Here is a 21,829-nt window from a genome sequence, read left to right as displayed (position 1 = left end):
GGGGGAAGGGGAGAAAGAAGCGAGCTTCATATGACATTAGATATAATTTATAAATATTTATCTTTTTGACACATATTAACCATTGGTAACAGCTTGCATTAACTTTTTTCTAGCCCGCCATATTGAATTTAGAAAACACATCAAAGATATTAAAGTGGTGGAGAAGAAAAGAGCCGTTTTTGAATGTGAAATCTCAGAACCTGACATTTCTGTCCAGTGGATGAAAGATGGGCAGGAACTTCAGCTGGGTGACAGGTAATTTCTTTAAGAGTTGCATCAACTTTATTACGTTCCCACACAGCTTGTGAACTACTGATGAAAACTATGCAGCAGCTGTCTAGAATCAGATTTCAGATCTTGTTTTGACCAATCTGCCTAACTCTTCAGCTAATTTTCAAGTTTGTAACATGTCAGCTCTCAGAAAAACAAAAAAAATCAATCCGAATTCTTGATTGCTGTAACCCCTTTCTTCTTTCATGAACTTTAGGATCAGTGCAGAAACATCCCTCTATTTTGATTGCTAATTTTCTCCTCCAAGTCTGGGCAGCTTCCTCTTTGTCTCATGTACAAGCTAATTTTAGAATTTAAGAAAAGTAAAACAGCTGTTTGAGGCAGCTGATTATGGGTATCACAAAATACAATTGATCAGTAGTTATTTAATTTATTAGTAAGAAAAACTAACACATCCAAAACATTTTGGTTAGTGCAAAATATGCTACCTTTTGCTTACCTAACTTAATCTAGCCATGCTATCTACCATCTGAGTGGATTTATTGCAATCTTTTGGGTAGGGAACTGTGAAGTGATTCCTTGCTGTAAGCGGAGAGTTGTCACAGGACAAGAAAGACAAAAAGTTTCCATGAGCCAGCTGATCTTATACATCATCCTTCATTAAATTAGGATATTTTTTTTAACAATTTTAACTAAAATCCATAACGAGCATCTGATACCCACACAGAAGTAAAAATGTTAGGATTATATATATTTTTTTCTGCTTACAGACCTTGTGTTAAACCTATTTGAGTCTCATAAACTAGTTTTCCATTGCTTTTCTCTTCCATTCCTGCTGGATTTGCATTGATTTTATTTGGGAAAGTTCTGAAGTGAGAGTATCAGGGGGGGGAAAAAGGCACTCAAGAGCTGTCTGTTGTGAAAGTTGTAAATCCCCTGCATTAAGAATTTAATATGTTAATATATTTACTTGTTCTAGATCAGGGGTGTCAAACTCGCAACGTCACATGACGTGTCGCGATATATCGTGACTTTTTTGCAATTGCTGGCAATGGAGTGGGCGCGGTTTCACTATGATGCATCCGGCTGGCGGGCCAGCAGTTTGACTCCCTTGTTCTAGATCATTTAAGGATTAAAGAGTCACCTTTTGTGATACGGGAGGCCATATAAATGTTATAAATCAATCAATAAATAAATGGACTATCTGTGATTTGTGGTCTCTGTTCATGATTAGTTTCATGCATAGTCCTACAAATTAAGAGCTCTAACAATTTTCTGCCATTTCTTGGCTCTTTTTGACTATGAACTTCAGAGGTTTATGGCGCCACCCCGACTTTTCTAAAATATTTTAAAAACAACTTTCTAAAAGTTCTTTTTCCCTTTTCTGAATTTGCTTTTAGAGTAAAAGTTCAGCGGGAAAGGTTTGTTCATCGTCTTCTGATTACATCCACAAAGATTTCTGATTCAGGGAAGTACACAGTAGTGGCTGGAGGAAATATGTCCAATGCTAATTTGGCAGTGGAAGGACGTGATGTTCACATCAGAAGCCCCCAGAAAAATGTTCAGGTATGGTATTTCAGGTCTAATAAAAGGAATTATTGATACCCTACAATAATACACAACACAATATGTGACAATGCAGTTAAAAAGTCAGATTACAATACAGCAATAATATATAGGTATAATTTAAAAGTGCATTCAAGCGATTGGGAAGAATGTTTGATTTCTTCAGTGTAACAAGAGATGATGCTCAGAGCCGAACATTTAGCCTGAGCCTCATCCCCAAATCTGATATTTTATTATTTTGAAAATGCATGTCAAAGGACTGGCAGAACCAGAGGAGGGAGCATAGCTAATATATAATGAGCATGATGCCTTTTAAATGAAACAATATCTTGTTTCTTCAGCGATAACAGTTGCTGTCATTCACAAGGGAAGTGAAACAAATGAGTAAATCTTATATTTTATAGTATCTTTAAAGAATAGTGATGTATATTGTGAGCATCCTTTTAGTTTTCATATATTGTGTCAATGTTACATATTAGTGTTGGAAAAGGAACATAGGTATAAATATGTCATACCAAAAAATTCTAATTGGATAGCCCACCAGTGTTTAAACAGTATTGTAAAACAGGAAGGGAAGGAGGGAGGGAGGATGGGAGGAAGGAAGGAAGGAAGGAAGGAAGGAAGGAAGGAAGGAAGGAAGGAAGGAAGGAAGGAAGGAAGGAAGGAAGGAAGTCCTCATAAATAGTCCAGTAAGAACATATGACCTGTGACTTCCAAGGATTCTGGAATGCTGGACAGAAAGAAGAAAATGGGGTGGGGGGTGGGGAAGTAGAATTGGCTAACTTGAACCTTACAACTTCTAGGATTTTGTAGCTGCAGATATGGAAAAGATTGGAAGTATTAGAATATACCATAAATAGAAAAGTTACTTTCATCACTAAATGGTTATATCAGGTGGAATGGGGGGAAAAAACCAAAGGTATCTGTTTCCCTTCTGTAGTCTTCAAACAATATTCCATGTATATCCTAAACATTACTGCAAGGCCTTTTTCCATTCCAGAAGCAGCCCTGGATAGGAGCACTTTATCATTTTCTCTTAAATCCCCACTCATTATTTTAATACAACTTGAAAGACACTAAAGTCCTATTATTGTTACATTCATGGAGGGAGTGGAACCATTATAGCATCTTTATCACTTGTCTTGATTATATTTCATTTGTAAGGGAAGGTCTGAAAGAGGAAGATTCTCTACAGTTATTGGTTTTCCATACAATTTTGAATCAAGGATGCAGAAAGGGAACCTTGATCAAGTAATCATGTGACTACAATACATCCTTTATGTCAGGGGTGTCAAACTGCTGGCCCATGGGCCAGACACATCAGCAGGAAACCGTGCCCACCCCATTGCTGGCAATGGAGAATAAGCTCCGATATGTCATGTGATGTCACGTGACATCACAAGTTTGACATGTCTGCTTTATATGATTACAATGATCCTAGGTCCTAGGAAAATTGTCTTGGCTTCATTTTATGGTAATTAAATAAAGGAGAAAGGCACAGACAAGGCTGGAAAATCTTGCATTCCAAATATCAACCCTAGATCATATTACAAATATCCTTTTCCAGATTAGTCAGAATCCTGAAAAGTTATGAGTTCTTAAGATAGGTTGCCACATATTCTCAGGAACATTTTTCAAACTATGTCAGGATTTTTAAACAATAGACATTTTGCTGAATTGAACCCATATACCACCATTTCTTCCATTTGAGCATTTTTATTGACCCGCTAGAAAGCATGTGAGCAAATGATTTTGAAAATAGGAAAAATACAACATATTTTAATCGTTTTGGCTGCAAGAAATTAAAAATTCAGTTTAATATGCAAAAGAAATAATAAAATACAAGTTCTTAGCTTGATTAATAAATGAATTAGGATTAGCACATGGCCAGGATTGATTTTTTTTAATTTTTTAAATTACTGTTACTTAATAATACAGCATAAAGGGAAAATATAGTAAAAGAAAAAAGAAAGCAATAAAACAGCAAAAATGATTGATGTAGGATTCACATATGCATATGTATGAAATTTTACACAATCGTTTCAATAAAGGATTATCATATTTCATTGTATATCACTTGGGTGAATTTTTAAGACTGATCTGCCTTCTGTCTTTCTGAATTTTGCTTGCCATATTTAAGTATTGATCAACACAGATAGATTTAATTTAGGCTAGTTAATGTTTTCTTTGTTGGAAAGAACATTTTTACATTTCTTTAGAATTAAAATTGAATAAGATAAGATTCTTCACACAGCACACTGTGTATTAGAAGGACCCAATCAAAGTGACCTTTTCATCTTCTGACTGCCTTTTTCCAGGAAATTTATTTTTAGAATCCTAGTTTTGTACTAAAGTTCATCTGTTTTTTACATGTACCTAATATTATCAGATGAGATATATTCTGCAATACAGGAAATATACTGCGTGAAACACTCTGATGAAGGCCTCCATTTATAAAAAGAATTTGAAAAATGAGAATGAAACATAATATTGAAATATACAAGTCTTCAATAAATTCAGTGCTTGTTTTGTTTGCATGGCTCAAAATGTAATACATCTATCTTATGTGATGCCAAGGGCAAACCAGTTTCATTTCCATTTGAAAACTAAAAAATACTAGTTACATAGTTTCTATTCACAAAACTGTTGTCGTCTTTCTGTTTAACTGACAGGTTCTTGAGAGGCAGAGAGCTGTTGTGGAGTTTGAGGTCAATGAAGATGACATTGATGCTCACTGGTACAAGGATGGGATTGAGATCAATTTTCAGATTGAGGAAAGATATCATTATGTGGTGGAAAGACGTGTCCATAAGATGATCATCACAGAAACGAGATATACAGACGCTGGAGAGTATACCTTTTTAGCTGGAAAAAATAGGAGTTCCATCACTCTTTATGTAAATGGTGAGACAGACGTTTATTTTGATATAAATATTTTTTTTAATCCCTGCACTCCATGTGAACAAGTTACTTGCTCTAGATCTCTTTCTAGGCTACTTTTTACTTCTATTCAATTGAGCAGAAAAATTCTCTTATTTTTTAGTCTATGTTCTCCATATCACATTCCTGCATTCTAATCTTCACAGCAGTGGAAATGTTCTATCATAGCCTTCTTTCCTAATGTATATTTTTCTATATTTAAGAGACTTGTAAATTGCCGAGAACAGATAATTCAAGTAATAAGTGGATGTGCAATCCATGTATTTATTATTGTCAGAACATGCACAGTCTTATTGTGCTGAGGTAACCCAGGAGTAAATACAGTAAACAGTGGTTTGTATTAAATTGTGCTTTATCACACACTATCCACAATATGCACTAGAAACAAGATACATACACGTGGTCATTCAGCAAACGCCAATATACAGCAATTACAACAGTCAAATGGACAAGAGATAAAGACTCCAGCAAAGTTTTCCTTTTTATACTCAGGCTCTTAAAGGGATATATACACCTGCTGAGTCATTCCTATTATTGCATTATCCACTTTGCATTACATTACATCATTACATAAGCTGTTTAGCCTTTAAATCATTATCCTGACAATTATTTTTCATATATTAGAGAAGACCACCTAAGAAGTTTTGTGGCTGAATTCAGATGTCGTGAGATTAATTCAGATTAATGTCAAAATAGAATGAACCATGCTAGAAAAATTCAGATGTGGAGGATGATGATTTCTCGTTTGATTTTCAGCACCTGAGCCCCCTAACATTGTAAAGGAGCTTCAGCCGGCCACTGTGGAATCTGGGAAACCTGCCAGATTCTGTGCTATTGTGTCAGGCACACCTCAGCCCAAGATTTTCTGGTACAAAGATGAGCAGCCTCTTTCTCCAGGCTTTAAAGTAAAGTTCCTTCATGATGCCCAAGAGTACACCTTGTTGCTGATTGAGTCTTTCCCTGAAGATGCTGCCATTTACACAATTGAGGCAAAGAATGACTATGGCGTTGCCACCTCTTCAGCATCCCTTTCAGTGGAAGGCAAGTTCTTGCAGTTCTCTGTCTCAAGGCTCTCTGAAATGCCTTGTCCATCTGGTATTATGGGTGCTTTTCCGTAGAAAGCTAACCATCGCTTTAAAAAATTTTTTTTCCTTTAGTCCCAGAAGTTGTTTCTCCTGACGTAGAAGTGCCAGTTTACCCACCTACCATTATTACACCGCTTCGTGATGCTATTACATCTGAGGGACAATCCACTTACTTTCAGTGCAGAGTTATCGGGACAGGTCAGTTGTATTCTTTAATCTGAAGACAAAACTTTCAGTTGAAATCAAGCTTCTCTAAATGATACAGATATAACTCTATCTATCTATCTATCTATCTATCTATCTATCTATCTATCTATCTATCTATCTATCTATCTATCTATCTATCTATCTATCTATCTATCTATCTATGCAGTGCTTTTTTTGTAAAAGAAAAAGGTGCCGGAACTCACACATGTCATACAACCCGCCTTGCCTACCCTACAAGGTTCCATCCCAAAAAGGTGCCGGAACTCCGTTCTGAGCGTTCTATGAGGAAAAAAAGCCATCTATCTATCTATCTATCTATCTATCTATCTATCTATCTATCTATCTATCTATCTATCTATCTATCTATCTATCATCTGTTATCTACCTAATCAGCTAACTAAAATTTTCCCTGTAATGTAAAGCATTATTAACTCAGTGAAAAAAACACAGTCCTTCCTTTTAAAAACCTGTCTGAGTCTCTTCCAAACATTATCTTGTTTCCCAGAACATAAGGAATTTTCGGCCCTCTTTACTAATATTAATAGGTCTTGCCTATTTCCCTCAAGGCCGTCTCTCTGATTGCTTACAGTACCTTCTTAGTTACAAAAGTTGTACACATGTCAGAACAGGAGCAAATCTCTTTAAGTTCAAAAGTAATTATCAGGAAAGAACTAATCCTGTGTCCTAAAAATTAACAACTTTTTAAAAGGAGATAGGAATGTCATGTGTCTCTTATCATAAAAGTGGAAGAAGTGAGGAACTGCTTTGAGAGCAATTTAAAGAGGAACAGGGAAGAAATCCTATAGTTGTTCATATGATCATTTATCCTGCTTACTGAAATGTTAGTTGTAATGGAGAATGAGGATAATTGCATCTTTGCTTAATTAGCCTGCACCAGTCTTCCATAAATCCACAAACTGGCAATTGGATGAGTTGCTGTCCCAGTATATCTGGAGGGGTGTAGAAACAGAATATTACATGATACTCTGACTATAGCTGCTACTTAAATTGCCTTGTGTCTGCTGTCAAATTTTAACAAGCTTTGCAAAGAATGGTTCCATATATTGGTAGCTACTTGCCGGAAGAAGGACATGTGGGAAAACAATGCAAAGGCAGTAAGAGAGTGGGAAGATCTCAGTATGGGGTTTTAATATTCAATATCCATTTTAATTCTAACCCATAACAAGATCCCTGGGTTTTCGTTAGTTTCCTTATTAAGAATGACACACAAAAAACCCTGAAAGTTATTTTTTCTTTCTTTCACATTTTATTTCCACTGGAACAGACCTCAAAATATCGTGGTATAGCAAAGACAAAGAAATCAAGCCATCCCGCTTCTTTAGGATGACCCAGTTTGAAGACACATATCAGCTGGAGATTGCAGAAGCTTACCCAGAAGATGAAGGAATTTACACCTTTGTTGCCAGCAATTCTGTTGGCCAGGTGTCAAGTACAGCTACTCTCAGGCTGGAAGGTACAATGTCTTGTCTACACAGAACCTGTCCTGCATAAATTTGCATGGGTTTAAACTTATTCATACCCATTCATAAACCTACATGTAATTGTCTTTCACGTTCATTATTTCTAATCCAAATAATCACTCCCATGTCTGATGTCCACAGTATCCATGTTCTCCCCAAGGTATAAGCTTTGCCCTCTTCACATTGTTTCAGTTTTCCATTCATTTCACTCTTCCATTCTGTTTCCAATTAGCCTTTGGCCTGGACCAAAAAGAGCATTTTAAAGATCCTCTTCACCATGACCATTTTTTTTCCAATTCCATAACTAAAAGCAAGCAAGCAGAATCCAGAGAAGTCTGCTGACTTCCTAGCTTTAGTCTATCATTTTATTTTGCACTTTCAATGTTGAAACTACTTTATCCATTGGGTGCTGTTGTTCAAAAGTAACAGCCCAAAGATGCTTTTTCTGGATACAAAATGCTTACACTAAAAATTTTGCACTATTATAAATACAAGAAAGGGAAGACATAGGATTATTTTTCTTTTTTTGCCATCTTAGTGTGCAAAAGCTGATCTAAGATGAGTTTGAAAAGGAGTTTCGGAGGATGAGAAAAATGCCTCTTTCTGGTCTGCATGTTTACATCTGTAATTTTGTTACATTTCCATATTAATCTGCACTTTAAAAAAATTCTTGTCCAAACAGTACATAATATGTGTTTCAGTGTGTGTGTTTCCTCTCAAAATGGGCATATAAGTAAAAATGTGTATTTTGACCCATGTAAACTGACAAGAACTGTGGTGCAGTATATAGAGAAATATGGAACATAGTGGATAGATTAGATCCTTAATTTATTTTAGAAAGCATAAATTCAGTAATGTTATTATAATCATTCTCAAAACATCATAATTCAGTCTTCCCAAATAGAGCATGGGAGTATTGGCTGTTCAGAGAATTTGGTTCAGATATCCCAGAAAGCATGTCCAAGGCACTCTGGATATGTTTGGATTTATGTTATGGTGTACTGTATGTGTATATATAATCAATGCTGATTATATAGACATCGTGGTCGGTGTTGACCTGCCATGATGTATGTAGGTGTATATAATCAATGTTGAATATATATATACATCATGGTCAATATTGGATGGCTGTGATGTGTGCTCATATATGGTCAATGTTGATTATATATACCACATGGTCAGTGCTGACCTACCCTCATGTATATGTATACGTGGTCAATGTTGACTTTGAGTTAATGTTGCTCCTGGTTGCTGCCTGGACTAGTTAGGCATTGTTAATATGAATGAAATTCAACTTATGTAAGACAAACAGGACAAGGAATGCCCACTTGAGCGTAAATAGTTACATTAGCACTGCAGTGTGTTTCAAAAGACAAAGAAGGAATTCTGTTGGTAATGTTCCTAGGTTTATACCACATCTTTAGCCAGAGGAATTTAGGGAAAACAGTCACTCATCAATCAGGTGTGCGTATTTGTCAAAAGCAATAATCGGATGGGAGACTTGAGACCTTTGCTCCCATACCGAATCCCAATTTTTTGTTTTGTTTCAATGATAAATGTTGTCAGCAGGGAAAGGAGTAGTATAGTGGAAGCCTGGGAGGAGAACAAGAGAATGCTGAGTAGGTGTAAGCCATTAAAAGATGACATGCTTCTTTTCAGGGTTTAAGGTTGAAGAAGGTACCTCCTATTCCCAAAGGCATGTTTCTTCATCTGTTTCCATTAAGAAGGAATCCATTGGCCAAAGGCCCGTCTTTATCCAGCCCATTTCAAGCTGTAGCGTATGCAGCGGGGAAACAGTCAGATTCCAAGCCAGGCTTTCTGCCAGGCCAAGCCCAGAGATCCTCTGGTTTCATAACCAGCAGCTAATGTTGCCATCCAAAGATGTAGTTTTCCATTTTGATGAGTCGACCGGCACGGCCATATTGATAATAGTAGATGCTTTCTCAGAACATGCTGGGCAGTACTCTTGCCAAGCCAGAAATAGTGCTGGAGATGCAACTTGCACAGCTACACTTACAGTGACCACTGAAGGTAAAGCCCCATTTTTTTCTTCCTAGGGATTCAGTTTGTTGCATAAACCACACGTTCCAGACTGTGACTAATGACCCCCTTTTCCTCACTTCACACCTCTTTAGATGCACCGTCACTAATGTGGGCAAAAGTCTAGCAGTAACCAAATAAAGCACTCTTCTTTCCTCTTCTTTCAAGTGTACAATTGTTTTAGCATTTGCCTTCCTAGCTCTGTATTCCAGAGTCAGCTCCTGATTTATAAAACTAAATAGAGGCACACTTCGAGATAGGGAGGTGTTGGCAGTTGGTCAAATTCTCTGAGGTTTGCTCTACTCGGTTTTTAAAAGGAAAACATGGGGACCAAATGAGAGATGACAGTTGTTCTCTTTGGGGATCGTAACCACCTTCAGATTGCCATGGACAATGTCGCCATGAACAGAAGAGACCAATGCCCATCCTATCAGCATGAACACCCTTCATTTTTCATTCATCCTTCATTTTGTGGCTGGAGTTTCTTATGTATGATGCTTCGTACCAAAAGTGCCCTAACGAATGCACCTGGCATGCCGGCCATACCAAAGAAGATGCCATGTTTTGTTCCCCTCATCTTGTGATATATAATTTTGTTTTTAAACTGGGCAATTTAAAGGGAATTCAGTATTAATCATATGTTTTGTTACTTGATTACACAGTGCAAGCCCTAGATAGGCAAAGTTCTGGGAAAGATGTAAGGAAATCTGTCCAGGACAAATCAGAACTTTACATTGCTTCCCCTTTTGCAAAGAAGGAAAGCCAAGTTTATGTAAAAGAAATTCAGTCAATGCAAGAGCCTTCAAAAGAAATGCTTGTGCAGGTGTTTGGTGGAACTTCAACCTGGAAAGCTGCAGCTGGGGAAGAAGCAGGAATGCTCCAGTCGACAGTCATAACTCAGAAATCAGAAAGTGCCAAAATAGGTAAAACCGCAAGTCAAGTAGAAAGAGAGACTGCTCCAAAGATTCTTCTGAAGCTTCGTGATCTCACTGTGGGATGTGGTGACACTGCTCAGTTTATATGTGCTTTTGAAAGCGAGAACTTTCATGTTGTTTTATGGACCCACAATGGAGAAATGCTTCAAGAGTCCACAAGAATAAGAGTGTCACAAAGTGGAACTGTTCTGTTCCTCACCATCGTTGACATCCAACTTCTAGATCAAGGATTATATAGCTGTACTGTTCGTAACGACTATGGAGAAGTAACGACAGCTGCTATACTAACCGTAGAAGGTGGTTATTCTGATTTTTAACATTGTGTTACTTAACCTCATTACAGCTCATCCCCTCAGTACCTATTGCTTCAGTACTAGCATTTCATTTAGTCTTAATTTTCTGTCCCATTTTCCATCCAGCCTCTATCTTTAGGGCTTGATTCATAAAATAAGTGCATGCCTATTTAATCTATGTAACTTGCTTTCATGCCTCTTTGCAGCAAATTTCAACACTATTGTATTCTTTTTCAAAAAGAAGATTTAATCTGTCCAGGAAATTGAAAAGTGTTCTGTATGAAGTAAAATACAAGGATTAGATTTTGAAAATTAATATTTATCAGAAAATTAACCTTTAATTTAGCTGTTCTCGCTTTGGCAGATACTGTTATTAAGCAGATGTAATCATGCTCTGAAGTATGTTTAATTTATATAACTTGTGTTTTTTTAATGAACACTTTTTTCTGTTAATATCTATACAGATTTTCTTTCAAAATCAGAATCTCAGATCTGAAATGTAATCAACCCAAATGCCAATTACTTTTCCTTTCTTTTCTGTTCCACATCAGATGATATTTCTGTTAAGCCTTTTATTGTGATTGAATCCCTATTTCCTTTTCAGTATGGTTAGTACCATAATGTAGCTGAAAGAACTGAAACAGCAACAAGAAAGCATACAAAAATATATTTATAAATCTAACATGAATCTGTTCTAGTTCCTCTGATATCAATGGAACAAATTCAAGGGACGATGACAGACATTTTGCCTAAAATGAGCCGAACCCTTAAATGTGGAACAGAATAGTAAATGGAATAATATCGCTGCTCTTACACTAACATGCTGAGCATTTCACGCCATACTAATAATTTTATATGTATATGTATCTTTCTAAATTGAGAATTTGAGTGTTACAAAACCTCTAACCTTATCCTAACTTTATTCTTACCTAGCTAAAGAAGCGCAAGCCAGGACAGTAACAAAAATTACCCTTGAATCAGATACTAAAAGTATAAAATCAGTCAAAGAGTCTCAGTTTAAAGCAGCCTCTGAATACAAGGAAGAGGCCTTCAAAGAAACTTCAAGTGTGACAGTATCTTCAGCTCAAACCACCAAGCAGAGGATCCAAGATTATTATCCTGACCTAGTGCCACGTGAAGAAGACACAGCAGAGCCTAATGGCATTGTACCAGTCTTCCTTGAAACTCTGCCCCCAGAAACCTTGGTCAAAGAAGGAGATGGTGTCTCACTTTTCTGTCTAATTAAAGGTGTTCCCACACCTTGTGTCATCTGGCTATATAATCAGTTAATAGTTGAGGAGTCTGCATTATGCTCTTTAAGACATGATGGTCCCCTATGCAGTTTAAAATTACTGAATGTTAATGAGAATCAGAGAGGTATATACAAGTGCAGAATAATTAATTCTGCAGGACAAGCCGAGTGCAGCACACATCTGAGAGTGACAGGTTGGCAACTGCATGTTCCTTCCATATACAATCTCCTCCTGCACTGAAAACCTGCTTGCTTCTCAATACATGATATAAATATATATATATATATATATACTGTAAAACAACTGTGGATCAATGAATATTTTCGTCACGTTATTAAAGGCATGTTAAAGGCATGTTGAATTACCCCACCCCAAAAGAAGGGGGGGAAAATGCTTTTATAATGTGGATGAATAGAACACTCTTTATTTTCACTTTTCATAGACTTACTGGGCATTTCCTGGCATGCACGTGTCTGTATGTTTGTGCGATTTCTTTTTCTTATAGCAATGCATCATGAAGTGGTGGTTCTATCATAGCGTTCAAGTGTTTCTTTCTTCCTTTCTTTATTACAGATCTGGAAAAGGTTATTCAGGAGAAGATAGAGCAGCAGATTGAAATGGAAGTTAAAGGTACAGTTTCAAAGGGATGTTATGCTACATTTAGCGTAAAAGTTCAATGACCACTTTAAAAAGCCTATAAAAGCAAAATTTACTCTGAGACATCCAAATATGCTGCATGTTTTGGGGGGGGTTTTGTGTTTAAATATGCTCTAGACATTTTGCACTACAAAAAAGTATGAGTTTTAAAGTACATTTAAAGCTTTCATTTCATAGATTTGCCATTTTTATTTTCAGTACATGCTATGCAGCTGGTTGCAAAAGCTTTCCTTTTACGTATCTCCTTCTAATGCATGAGGACCCTTAAAATTCCACTGAATTTCTAATAATAATTTAAAATATATTAGTTCTGTAACATTAATTGGTCAGTAAAATTGGGGTGGCATTTGTTTATGAAATGGTTTTATGCAAGAGGATAAAGTGACCGATTTTCATTGTGCCCTCCTGTTGTATGCATTTAATTCTCCACAGTAGATTTCTTACCTTGGCTTGCAGATAGAATAGTTGGTTATTGTTGCTTGCTCCTTTTTTCTTTCTTTTCTCCTTTTGCATTACATTGTGAGGTTAGCAGCTGTATTAGTTCGAATAAACGCCTTCTGATTTTAGTAAATTACTTATAGTTAATTTTTAACAGTTTTGAAAATAATCTTTTTAAATTGTTTGGCCATCGTAACTCACAAAGAGCTCAGAAAGGGCGTTTATTCTACTGTCTGCAAGTCAGGTAAGAATCTTTCCCCCCTTTGCAAACAAAACATATAAACTAAATAAAAAAAAGCTTTTGGGGCGGTAAAACATGCACTCACGAGACCATGTCCTTTTGAGATTCATTTTTACTTGTTGCTGAAGAAATTTTCCACAGTTGGAAGAAAGAACCGACACTGAACGATTTTCAAGTCAGAATCATTAAAACAGAGCAAGTGTTGCGTTTATTCGAACAAATATGGTGAGTGAATTTTTTTATGTATTTGGGATGAATTTGTAGCATGCTCATAATTCATTTTTAGCAATTTCATTTTTTGTCTCTACCTCTTTGGTGGAAGAGCAAAGTGTGCTGCAATATAATGTTATTCTCTTGCAGAATTGTTCTTTGGTGAAGAGCCAGAATGTACAGCAGAAAAGTTTGCTGATGAAGAAGAAACATTTGCTGATTCAGAGGATCATCTGAAGTCTTTTTCTGATCAGAAGTGTGCAAGTAGATTCAAAGCTATGGCCTCTTGTCCTGAGAAACTGAAACCTTCTTTCCTACAAAAATTAAAATATCGATCAGTTTTGGTTGGAGAACCAGTTGTTTTCCAGTGCAAACTGAATGCTTATCCATCACCCAAAGTTACATGGTTTCATAATAACAAACAAATCCCCCAAAGTCTACGAAAAATAATAAAAAATGAGAACTACATGGATATGCATGATTCCAGTCTAGAAGTTAAGGATGTTCAGGAAGAGGATTCAGGCAGCTACAAGATTTTTGCTATTAATAGTGAGGGTTCAGCTGAGTCCACAGCATCTTTGTTAGTAATTCAAGGAAGTGAACAAAATGCCAAATATCTAGCGTTTCTAAGAAAGTCGGAATGCACCCGTGAACATATAGAACACATGATGCAGAAAAAGAGAGATGATAGGGTTAAGGTTGACCTGAGATGTATCGGTTCGCCATTTGATAAAAAACAGGAGACTGAGAAAGCTTTAACGAATTTGTCTCCTACCAAAGGAAAAGTAAGGACCATTAGTTTTGAAAATGCACCATCTTTAAGACAGGAACTGACATATGACAATGATTGGATAGGAAAAAAGCATTTGGTTAGGGTAGGAAGTGACAAAGAGTCTTTGCTTGATGATGAGATAAGGTTGAAGTTACAGTGTCTTCGTGAGGCAAAAAAAGTTAAGTTAGAAAAGAAAAAAGCATCCATTGAACTGCAATATGCAAACAATCTTGGATTTAGGGATAAGAGAAACCCATCAGCTCCTCCAGTCTGCATGGCAGATCCGGTAGGAACAAAGAGGCCTGACTTTTGGACAATTGAGCAAATCAATGAAAAGAACTTGCCAAGCCCAGAAGAATGGACCATAGAACATTCCAATAAAAAACTCGAGAAAGCTTCAGAAAAGTTTCATGTTGGAAGGGAACAAATTATTGGCCTTGCTATGCCTTTCCAGGCTCCCCGGGAGTCAGACGAAAGAAGCGATACAGGAAAAATCTTCCCCAAACAAAAGATCTTTAGTGGAGCAATGAAGCAAGAAGTTTCAATGACAGAAAGCAATACTAGATGGATGGGTTATACTGATGTCCAAGCAAAGTCATTAGAAACAAAAATGGACACCCAATTAACGGAACCTGCTACACATTTCACACCTATAAGATCTGATAAGAAAACCCCTCGGGTTTGTGTAGAAATGACAGATGATGTCGGTGAGACCCAGAAACCAGAAATGTTGATGTCTGATACAATTACATTTAATATCAATGAACCTACAGCACTTAGCAAGAGCAAAAGCGTTGAGGTGGAGAAGTCGGTAAATGAATGTTCTTTTGAAAGCAAAGAAAATATATCGAAAAGAGTAGCTGAAACTAAGGAATCTTTTGCACAAGTAAAGACTCCTCTAGTGCCACGTTTGGAACAATGTCCTCCTTTTTTTATCCACGACATTAAATCTCAGGAAGTAAACGAAGGGGAGAGTTGTACTTTCAGCTGTGCTTTCCAAGCCTATCCGTACGTCACAGTCACTTGGTACAACAATGACAAGCCCTTGTCATTAAGACAAGATTGCACCATTAACACGACAAAAAATCATTCTGCATTGATGTTCTCAGCTGTTACCAGCAAGCATGGCGGTTCTATTACTTGTGTGATATTCAACCAATATGGAACTGCAACAACTTCAGGCATGCTAAGAGTGAAAGTAAAAAAGATACCTGAATTGGAACAATTTGGTATGTGTAAAGTTAAACTATTGCCAGATTATACAGAGGAGGAAGAAGAACTCAGTTTGGCATTTGACAGTAGGAAAAAATATGAACCAGTTTTAAGTGCTCCTGGTAAAGCCACCCTCTTGCTTCCACAAGTTCATCTCCCTCAACCTTGCATTTCGAAAACAGATCAACTTTCTCTTCCATTGGAAATCAAAGTAACTGCCCCAACCCCAACTCCAGAGAAAGAAGAATTTAAGGAGGTAATTCAGACTGAATTTATCTCAGAAGAACTCCCTGAAGAACAAACTTCCAAAGGAATAAAACATAAATTCAAATTTTCATTTGATGGAGTTCATGAACCCCCCAAAATCTTAAAAGAAGTTCAACCAAAAATTAGGTGCAGAGAAGGAGATTCAGTTGTACTTGAGTGTGTAATAGCCCCAGAATCTCGAGTAGCGATAACGTGGCTTCAGAATAACCAGGCTTTGATATCTAATGGCAATTTTTGTTTTGAAGAAGGAAATGGTATTTATAGGTTACGCATTTCCAAAGTTTCCTTATCAGATGCTGGCATTTACAAATGCGTTGCTGAAAACAAGGCAGGTTTAGTGGAAACTGCTTGCAATCTCTTAGTAGATCCCTCTCAAGAAGTATTTTCCAATATTGTAGACCAAACTAACTTTAAAACTTCGCAAAGCCAGGCCAAAGAAATCCAAGAACAGGTTACAAAAGAACAGGACTATTGTTTTGAATCCTCAGTAGGACTAATGAAGAGCGATTTTTTACAACACTGTGTAAGCCAGGCGTTCCAGAATATTAGTACACTGGACATCCTAAGTGATGAAACATGTACAACATCCAGTGACACAGAAACCGGAGAAAAGGAATTCCACTTACCTAAAAATCTGAATGTTGTAATGAAATCCCTATTTACCGATGAAAGCGAAAATCAAGGTTTTTTCATTCAATGTAAAAAAGGAGCAAGTAAAGAAATGGATTCAGAGAAAAAAGAAAATATAGTAGCTTTTGTTCCAGAGCTGGACCCTTATTATGGTAATAAGCTAAGAGATGCATCTGTTGACCAAGACAAAGTTACAACAGAAAACATATGTAAGTATGAAGCTAGAGAAACATCATTAAGCAGCCAACTTGAAATACCTATAGAGAGTTACAGTGAAAGAGATAAGTCTACCATAGAAGGTGCTTCTATGAATCATGGTCTAGAGTATGAAGCAAAAAGTGTGGAAGATAAAACCATTGTAACTGAGCAGATGCAGAAGATTTCTACAGATCCTCAAGAAATGCTCAAAGGAAGAAAAGGGACAACACCTGGAAGCCCCATTATTGGCAAAACCGTTTTGTTCCGTAATGGAAAACACTTTCGCTGTGGTGAAGAAGAAGCAAGAAAAATAGATCACAATAAAGAACTAATGGGGAAAACACACACACACAAAGTTGTGTTTGAATTAAAAGAAATTCTTCCTATTAGAGAAAATATTCAAGAACAAATGGAACCTCAGGAGCCTGTCAATCTGTATGTAACTTCTGATAAATTGGATAGCTCATATAATGAGATACAGAACAAAGAAGACATTGATAACAAACAAATCAGACTTAAGTCAGAGGGTGCAGATGTCCATGATGCATATTTTGTTTCTAAAATAAAAGAAACCGATAGAAACAAGATCACACAAAGAACAGAAATAGCCATACAAGCTATAAAGCAAGAGGTGTATCCTAAGAAAAATATTGCTAATGAGACAGAACCTATAGATAAATTAGTGTCATACCCAGCTTCCTATGATACTGAAGCTGTTCTTCAAAAGCAGAAGGAAAATATTTTCAAAGGTGTTTCAGAAGTTGAAGCAATAATTGTTTCCAACAATGACAAAATCATAGAAAATGTTGAGAAAAATTCATTAGAAGAATTTCACAAAGAAAGCCAACCAAGAAAAAATGCAATAAATGAATTAAAACATAAATCATTTCTGGAGAAAGAAACAGCTTTCAATCAATCCATTCAGCAAATGGAGATGAATATAGATGTTATTCAAGAGCAAAGAGATTTTCAGCAGGAAGCAATGCATGCAAAAGATCAATATTCTGTCTCTGTTTACTCAGATATAGAAATTGATGAAAGACATCTTAAAAGTCTTAAAAGCACAGAAGCTGAGGTTATGGATAATGCACAGAGTAAGCTAGCTTTAGAAGAAATCGTACCTTCTGATCAAGGATTTTCCAAAGTGATTGAACTTGTCAAGCAAGAATTTAAGGAACAGCAACATTCATTGCCATCCACCAATAACAAATTAGGTTTAGAACAAGTGCACCCTGATGAAGAGAACAATAATAAGCTACAAGAAACAATGCAGCCAGAGGAAGTATGCTTTAGAAAACTTTATTTTGCCTCTGAAGGAATGATAATTGATGAGCAGGATATCACAGACAATAAGCATCAGATAATGCATCCCACTCAGGAAGATTCACTCTCTGTGGAAGCCCACACGGAAAAAGAACATACTCAAGAATGTACTTTCCCAGAAGCTATTTATCTAAAATTAGCCTTTTGGAACACAGAAGGTGCTGATCAACAGCAAGAAGAGAAGCTGTCGCAGGAGGAAAGACCTCTTAAATTTCCATCTTCTGCTTCTGACGAACTAGAATCCCTTCAAGGACATGAACCGGTTTTCACTCAAGAGATTTCTGATGACAGCCAAGTCCCGCTTAAAAACAGTTGCCAGCAAAAGGACACCCGGTCCCAAGAAAAAGAATTGCAAACACAAGAGCCAGTGTTTGATCTAAAAGCACATGCTGCTATTTTCTTCCCAGAATGTTTCTTGAAAGAGGCTGAAACATTGCACAAGGCAGAGACATGCTCTTTTAGTCAGAAGCCTGCTTTTGAGATGGGGAGAACAGAAACGGAGAGTTTCGTAGAACAGATGGAAGACAAAAATGTGTCAGGAGAAACCATTTCTTTACCTGAGGAGCTTTGTCAGAATGATAAAGGAGAAGTGAAAGAAGATAATACCACAGAACAGGAATTGGCACTAGAAGCAGAACTATCCCTAACTCAGATGCTGAAGGAAGCCTTAGAAAACACTGATATCTCTGTTGGGCATAGTGAACACAAAAGAAATATTTCTGAGAGAGTACCACTTAGCATGTCAGGTGAAGCCTTTATGAGGGACTCTTCAGAACCCACCCCACATGGTCAACATCTTCAAATCACGGTAAGAGAAACTGGTATCCCTGAACATGTTGATACTTCAGGATTGACAGCTGCAGAAACAGATAGTTTCATATCTGATATGAAAAAAGCTACCCGTGAAAAAGGATCTCAAAGTTTCCATAAAATAGAAGAAGAAAAAACATTGCTCACTGAACATTCCTCTATTGAGGAGACTACAGGCTTTTCTTTAGAAAAAAGCAATAAGCAGAAACTTATTGATACCCAAATAATAACAGAAGAACATTCTGTCTTTCAAGAACCACCTGATACTTCAGCCAACGAACTTTCATTATCACAGTTCCTCCTTTTATTAAAAAATGAATCAGTTTTAGGTCAACGTGAAGAGACCAAACATAATCTTGAAGAAGAAGAGCGAAGTTCAAAATCCCCAAGTGAACGACAATGCAGTGCTGAAATTGTCAGTTCTTCCCTCAGAAAACTAAATGAAGAAGCTGTTCTTCCATCTCAAGAGACATACAGTTCTCCTCTTGATGGGACAGATGTTTGTTTTACAAAATATTTGCTTGCTGCTGGTGAAAAGAAGATTGCAGATGTGAGAGAAAGCTCATCAAAGATTTTAACCCGAGAGGGATCCATCACCTCTTTGGAGGTCGAAGATGTCACATTTAGCACCGTTTATGATTATTACAACCAACAACAAGAATTAACACGCCCTTTGTCTCCTGAATCAGAAATGTCTATTGATATTGAAAGCATGAATGGAGATGAAGTAGTAGAGTGTGAGAGATTTTACACACCACCTTCATCGGTGGAGATGTTTGAGTCACTCTCATCTTCTCCTTCTTATCATACACCAGTTGGTACTCCTGAACGATATTCTACTCCTTCAAAGGAAAGATACTCTACCCCTTCAGAGGAGAGATATTCTACCCCTTCAGAGGAGAGATATTCTACCCCTTCAGAGGAGAGATATTCTACACCTTCTGAGGAGAGATATTCTACCCCTTCAGAGGATTCAAATCTAAATTCAGCAATTTCTCCTGAAATGCTGCTAAGAAAGGATGCATCACCAGAATGTTATCAAACAGCAACTGCATCTCTTTTACAACAAAGGAGCTGTTCCTTTGATGAACTACAGGCTGAAATGTTTGTTACACCTTGTGAGGCCTTAGAGCCAAAGGGAAATGAAATGCCTCCTGCATTTATGAAACCTCTGACCAAAAGAAAGATCTATGAGAATACCACATTGTGTTTGATGGCAGAAGTCATAGGTTCTCCCAAGCCTGATGTGAAATGGTATAAAAATAAATCTCTTCTTGAACAAAATCAAAAAGTCAAAATGCAAAGAGAAGGTAATATATGTATTTTGGAAATCCACAATAGCAAACAAACAGATGGAGGAGAATATATGTGCCATGCAGTGAATATTATAGGGGAAGCTAAAAGTATTACACAAATAGAAGTGTTGCCTCATGATGGACGAGCTTTAGGTCTTCCTCCTCCAGTAACCCATCAACAAGTTATAGAGTTTGATATAGAAAAAGGGTCAACATCACGAACACCTTCCCCACAGGAAATACTTCTGGAGGTAGAACTGGATGAAACTGATATCAAAGAATTTGAGAAGCAAGTGAAAATAGCCACAGTTCCTGAGCTTACCTCTGTACATCAGAGTATGATTGTATCTCTTGATGTTCTCCCTTTATCTTTGGTGGAAAACACCATGGCTTTGTCTGGAAAAGAAAGCAAAGATGTTCAAATTAACTTTGAAGTAACTGAAATGCCTCCACGCTTCATCACTCCTGCTGTTGATACAGAAGTTTCAGAAAAATCGGCAGCACTGTTTCATTGTAAAGTCTCAGGTTGTCCTACTCCAGTAGTGCAGTGGTTTAAGGAGAGAAAGTATCTAGCCTCAGATGCTTGCAAGTATGTTATTGTTAGTGAGAATGGAAGTCACAGTCTTAAAATTCAGAATGTAGTGCATTCTGACAGTGGTATGTATTTGTGCAAAGCACATAATGCTGTTGGAGAAGCTATGTGTAAGTGCTTCTTATCTGTTACTAAGGGTCAGAAGTCTCTTGCAGTGGCAAGTGATGAAGATGAAGTAAAAGTCGGGCTGGAGGGCCCAGAAGATCAACCACAAAAGATTGATTTGCTTGTAGATAACACTATCCCAAGTGGCAACCAAACTGAAATAGAACTGGAGTTTGAGTTTGAACACAGCACTGATGATTCCCAAAAAGCTGTTAGGCTAGTTGCAGTTACAGAACACGAGCAGGAAGAGGAAGGAGGGTCATGCATTAACATTAATGTTGATGTATTTGCTGAGCCATCGAAAGAAGAACACATAGAATTTGAAGCAAAGAGCACAGACAGCTGTAGCTTTGAATTTCAAGTCACAGAAGCACCTCCCAAATTTAGGAAAAACATTTATGATTGTTTTTCTTTTCTTGGAACTTCTGCCTGTTTCCAATGCATTGTAGATGGTTCCCCAAAACCAGCTATCAGTTGGTTCAGAAATGGGATATTGATATGTGAAGGAAGTTGTTGTATAGAAGAAAGATGTTGTATGGAAGAAAGTCAAGAAGGATGTCACAGTCTGGTTATAAGAAATGTAGTCCAAAGTGATGAAGGAGAATACAAGTGTGCAGCAACAAACAAAGCAGGGACTGCTCATAGCACTGCTTTGTTAAGAATCTGCTAAATACCTTGAAATAAGAATGTATTTTATCTGAAAGGTATAGTAAGATAAAGGCTTAATTTAGAGATCTGGACATGACAGTAACAATAATGTTGGATGTTTCAAAGCACTCTTATAAAGGTAATAGGTAGTCCCACTGAATTTGTTCATAGCCTCATAAGGCTTCTTGGTGTTAAGACTTTATTCAGCACTGCAAAACAGGTAACATTTCTCTCAAAATGAATTTTGTTATTGCCAACAGCTCATGCAATCTCATAATTATATCATTGATATTGTCACCTACATTTGTATACCATCTTAGATACTTGTAAATATACTATGTCATTAAAAGCTAATTTGCATTTTTGTGAAGAGGGTTTTGGAATCTTTGATGCTCTTTTC

The 21,829-nt window shown here is 37.0% G+C and overlaps 1 protein-coding gene across 1 annotated transcript in view; it reads left to right on the top strand.

The window, feature by feature from the left end:
* The window catches only part of TTN (titin), a 314,129-nt gene that overhangs the window by 55,733 nt on the left and 236,567 nt on the right, over nucleotides 1-21,829 (top strand). Inside the window, exons 39-46 of the mRNA XM_081340361.1 lie at nucleotides 114-255; nucleotides 1,632-1,797; nucleotides 4,470-4,701; nucleotides 5,494-5,778; nucleotides 5,895-6,020; nucleotides 7,315-7,503; nucleotides 12,605-12,661; nucleotides 13,728-21,254. Coding sequence (XP_081196487.1) covers nucleotides 114-255; nucleotides 1,632-1,797; nucleotides 4,470-4,701; nucleotides 5,494-5,778; nucleotides 5,895-6,020; nucleotides 7,315-7,503; nucleotides 12,605-12,661; nucleotides 13,728-21,254 — 8,724 coding nt within the window. The remainder of the gene's footprint in view (nucleotides 1-113; nucleotides 256-1,631; nucleotides 1,798-4,469; nucleotides 4,702-5,493; nucleotides 5,779-5,894; nucleotides 6,021-7,314; nucleotides 7,504-12,604; nucleotides 12,662-13,727; nucleotides 21,255-21,829) is intronic.

Source organism: Vipera berus, assembly GCF_964194415.1.
Source record: "Vipera berus genome assembly, chromosome: 1".
Taxonomy (NCBI): Eukaryota; Metazoa; Chordata; class Lepidosauria; order Squamata; family Viperidae; genus Vipera; species Vipera berus.
This window is presented reverse-complemented; position numbering and strand designations above follow the sequence as displayed.